Source organism: Arabidopsis lyrata (assembly GCF_000004255.2).
Source record: "Arabidopsis lyrata subsp. lyrata unplaced genomic scaffold ARALYscaffold_5, whole genome shotgun sequence".
Taxonomy (NCBI): domain Eukaryota; kingdom Viridiplantae; phylum Streptophyta; class Magnoliopsida; order Brassicales; family Brassicaceae; genus Arabidopsis; species Arabidopsis lyrata.
In genome coordinates, this window is record NW_003302551.1 from 6,096,063 (window position 1) to 6,100,175 (window position 4,113).

Genomic DNA, 4,113 nt, shown 5'->3' on the forward strand with positions numbered 1-4,113 from the left:
AACTCTTTTAATAAAACGAATCGAACTCCCGACTGGTCAAGCTTGATTCTCATAATAAAATATCTTTAACTCCAAGAGGATTATTATGTAATAATGACGTGGACAGATCCAAGTGGATCCTACCAAAAATGTGTGGGATCCGACCCCAACATTTAGCCCCCCAAGTCTTGCGAGCTGAGTGCTCGGCTAGGAAGACTTAAGTAAACAGTAATTAATGACTCGAGATCTTTAACATTCCGGAATTATTCCATGTTTTACGCTATTACGCCGATCTCGGATAATCAAATGATTTGATATCTCTGACAACCGTCATCATTAATTCTGTAATTTTATATTAATACTGCGGGGAAAACCGTCCCACTTCCCAATATTCTCGAGGCGGTTTTCTGCTAAATAAGGTTAAATAGAACGACGGCTTTTACAGCAGCGTACATTTAACTCTTAAAGCTTTTACCAAACCAAAAAAAAAGAAACCTCTTAGTAAAAGATGTCTTCCCCAGCCATCTATGTTTCGGACAACGAAGATGACAGTCAAGGAATCCCTGTTCCCAGAGGGGACGAAGTCTTCACCCAAAGGGGAGACAAATTTGGTCCGCATTTTAGGTCTCAATCAACATCTGCTTCCCTTGGTGCTCTTCGTCGTCTTTGTAACATCCCCCAGGAAATTGAATTCTCTCTTCCTAGACCCAACGAGTCTCTGGAAGTGGTGCGAGAGGGTTACTGTTGTGCGTACGAAGTCTATTTCAAAGGTTGCGGTTTGTTTTTTTTCATACCGGAAGTTCTTCTTTTATACCTCCTCCACCTAGGGATTGCCTTTCCCCAAATGGCTCCCAACTTTCTTCGATAGGTTCTGAGCACCCTGACTGTTTCGGCAGAAGCAGGGTTTTCCCTCTCCACCAGCTAACGCTTAGGGCTATTTCGAGCCCGTGAATCCGCAGCAGCTGGTATTTTTTCTATAAACCCTATCCTTGACCATAACCTGATCGACGGGATGCCCTCGAATGATGCGCCTTGGAGGAAATACTGGTTCTTTTTCCGAGTCAATCCCCATTCCGTTCAAGGTCTTTCCGGTCTTCTTCTCGCCAATTGGTCGGCTAAACTTGGTTAAAAATCCAACCTTCATTACTTTCCACTGTATCGTGTAAAAGAGATAGAATTCTTAACCCAACACTTTGTTTCAGGGAACCAGACGATCCCCCGCCCAACTGTTGACTTCTTGGCCTTCTTCAGAATCGTTTCCGAGGGTGAAACAAATTGGAATTCCTTCACCCTCCAACGCATTCATAAAGCGGGGCTCGCCATTAAAGACGGTCAGACTCACCCCCTCGATCCTCCTCCCGAGGAGAAAGACGTCTCGAGCCTGAACGCTAGAGATAAAAGAAAGATGCAGGCTGAAATCAAGGCTCTTAAGGATCAGTTATCCAAAATTGGGAGAAAGAAACGGATAGCTGCAATCTCCAGGGTTGGTAACTTCCACAGGAAGACCCTCTTGGTCGATGATGGTTCATTAGAAGCGGCCCTGTCGGCCGCGGTGGATTCTCATGGAGCCGAAATCCTTAACGACCCTCCAGTTGCCACCGCAATTTGCCCTTCCTAACCAGGGTGTGAGGGAGAAATAACCTCCTCTCCTTGTACAAAGAGGAAGGCTCCAGATTCCGATAATCTATCAAACGAAAGACTTAAAACCGTGAGATTAAGTTCTCCGCCACGAGTCTCTAGCCCTCTACGTTCTGTTTCTCCCTCTTCAGAACCTTTAAACTCTGAGCTCCCTCTTCCGGGAGACAGAGTAATTTCAGAGGAAATAGATGAGCCGAGACCGGAGGCTCCCCTATCTCAAGGACTGAGTGTTAGGACTCAAAATCTTTTACCCGCTTCGATTTCAGGTAACTTTTTACTTGGGAAGCGAGCATTAGAAAAACTTGTTATAGATTGCATCTATTTATTAATCTGCTATTCTCCTCTGCTTCGCAGGCGGAGAAGCGATTGGAGACATCTTCCGAAGTTTCCAAACCAGGGAAGGGGCATCCCTTCCTCCTTTTTCGGTTTGGAGGTCGAAAATCTGTCAGATGTTCGCCAATCGAGCTTGCTACCTATCCCAGGTTCGGATCTTTTTAGATTATGATAACCTCCCTTCCTTAGGTAAAAGCTTTATGTCTAAACGACACGTTTTTTTTTACTCCAAAGGCGTTTATGGAGACTAATGGAATGATCTTCCATTATGAGAACCTTCTTCATCAAGCGAAGAGAGAGACCGCAAAGGCTAAGAAAGAGGTTGACGAACTTAGATTACCCAACCAATCTGAGCGACTTGAACGGGAAAAACCACTCGAGTCATCTTTTGAAAATATGAAGAAAACTCTAGCAGCTAACGAACAACGCATCAGAATGGCGAATGCTGAAAGAGATTCTGCGAGGTCTAAGGTTCTTCGCTTGGAGGCTGAGCTAGAGGAGAATACGGCTTTATTCGAAGAAGCGAATCAAGAGATCGAGCTTTTAACTAGGAACAGAGTTCGTAATATCGCTGAAGCCGAACATAATGCTCGAGAAGAGATGAGGGGATTCGGTAGGCAACTTATTCAATCTGATTAAGGAACTAAAGGCTGGAAGAGTTTCGTTCGAGAGCGAGAGGAGCGAAGTTGCTGCCGAACTCGCTGTGGTTGAATCCGAGTTATCTTCGGCTTCCCGTCCTATTCTCGATCTGAAAAAAATTTCTTCGGTATTTGGGGATTCCCCCTCTCAATTCGAGGTAGGTGAAGGTTCTAGGCCACACGAGGGTTCTCCTGAGGCAGAGGGACGCTCTTAAAGAATTGTTTTGCTGTATCCATAAGGACTAATCCGTTTGACGGAAATGTTTTGTTTTTGATTAGTGTGACTGAACACCATTATGTATATACATATATATATATATATATTTTTTTCAAAGATGAAACGTTTGGATGCGATTCTAGGTTTGCAAGTCCTAGCCCACCAAAGAGGTTTTATGAATTGTGAGAGATGAGCTGATCAGGCTCACTTGCCTTTTTTTAAAGAAAAAACCTTAACAAGTATTTTTCCTCGGTCTCTCGGGTGCGAAGATAGAGCTCGGCTTAGGTTGTTTTTTTATCGAGGGATAAGGTTTTTAAAATTCATGAGAATTTTGTCATAAGAATGACCAGGTAATGGTTTCGATCATGACCTAAACAATGGCTCCGAAAATGTTGGGCCATGTTCTAATTGGACCCGAAATCTGCTTTAGCAGGTCCATTATATATTATTCCTTTAGAGAGTCCGAACGCTTTTTTGTTTTTTAAAAAAGAATCCTGAGAGACTCGTAGTTTTTTTTTGTAAAAAAAACGAGACTATGCCGCTATCCTCTTTCAGATCTAGCTCAACAATAACAACCTCAAGTGGGGATCCGCTGTTCAAATCCGAGGACGGATTTTCCCCCAAGGGAGTTATTCACCCCACGTTCTTCCACTTCCGAACAGGGAAAGAAAGGGTCCAATGTTATGACTTCCTGGAAAAGGTTCCCTTTTAGTTTTTTTTTTTTTTTTGAGAGACAAAAAACTATTTTTCGACCAGTTAACAAAATGTTTGTTCAAAAAGGTCGTCGGGAGACACAAAGCTTTATGTGATAAGAGAAAAAGAATCGGAAGAAGGCGCCATGCTCTTAATGAGCGAATAAAGAGGATAGAAAGAGAGATCCTTCGCCTGGAATCTGAACCGCACGAATGGGAGAGGAACGGTTTAGACATCGTGGCCATTATTCCTACTTGCCTCCGAAGATTCTTCCGAGTGCTGGATAAATTTTTTCATCTATCCTTGGCTACCGGCGGTGGATCCTCGTTTGTTTCGTGTTCTTCTTCAGAATTTCGGAGATTTCCGATGTTAAGAACTGAAGAGAACGAAGGACCGGAGGAAAAATCTATTGATCATCCTTCCGGTCCCCTCGATCTATCTTCCGACGAGGGACTTTCCTCAGAAAGTTGTTCGGGATCATCCATCTCGCTAGAATCGTTATCGGGCGAAGACTTCTGATCGAACAAGTCCCTTGATATATTATTATATATTTTTTTTTTTTATTATGTAAAAAACTATTGGGCTAGAGGCCCAACAATATTAATTACATTCCCC

At 43.2% G+C, this 4,113-nt stretch overlaps 1 protein-coding gene across 1 annotated transcript; it reads left to right on the plus strand.

Annotated features, from left to right (window-relative positions):
* Positions 1–487: 487 nt before the first annotated feature.
* LOC110228293 lies at positions 488–2,589 on the plus strand. Its single transcript, XM_021025119.1, has 5 exons — positions 488–755; positions 1,182–1,570; positions 1,640–1,883; positions 1,972–2,099; positions 2,185–2,589. Exons 1-5 carry the CDS (start codon positions 488–490, stop codon positions 2,587–2,589), a joined length of 1,434 nt encoding a protein of 477 aa, XP_020880778.1.
* The last annotated feature ends 1,524 nt before the right edge of the window (positions 2,590–4,113 follow it).

Coding starts and splice junctions, on each gene's coding strand:
- LOC110228293 (XM_021025119.1), top strand. CDS start 488: ATGTCTTCCCCAGCCATCTATGTTTCGGACAACGAAGATGACAGTCAA. Junction 756..1,181: donor AGTCTATTTCAAAGGTTGCG/GTTTGTTTTTTT, acceptor ACTTTGTTTCAG/GGAACCAGACGATCCCCCGC. Junction 1,571..1,639: donor AAATCCTTAACGACCCTCCA/GTTGCCACCGCA, acceptor CCTTGTACAAAG/AGGAAGGCTCCAGATTCCGA.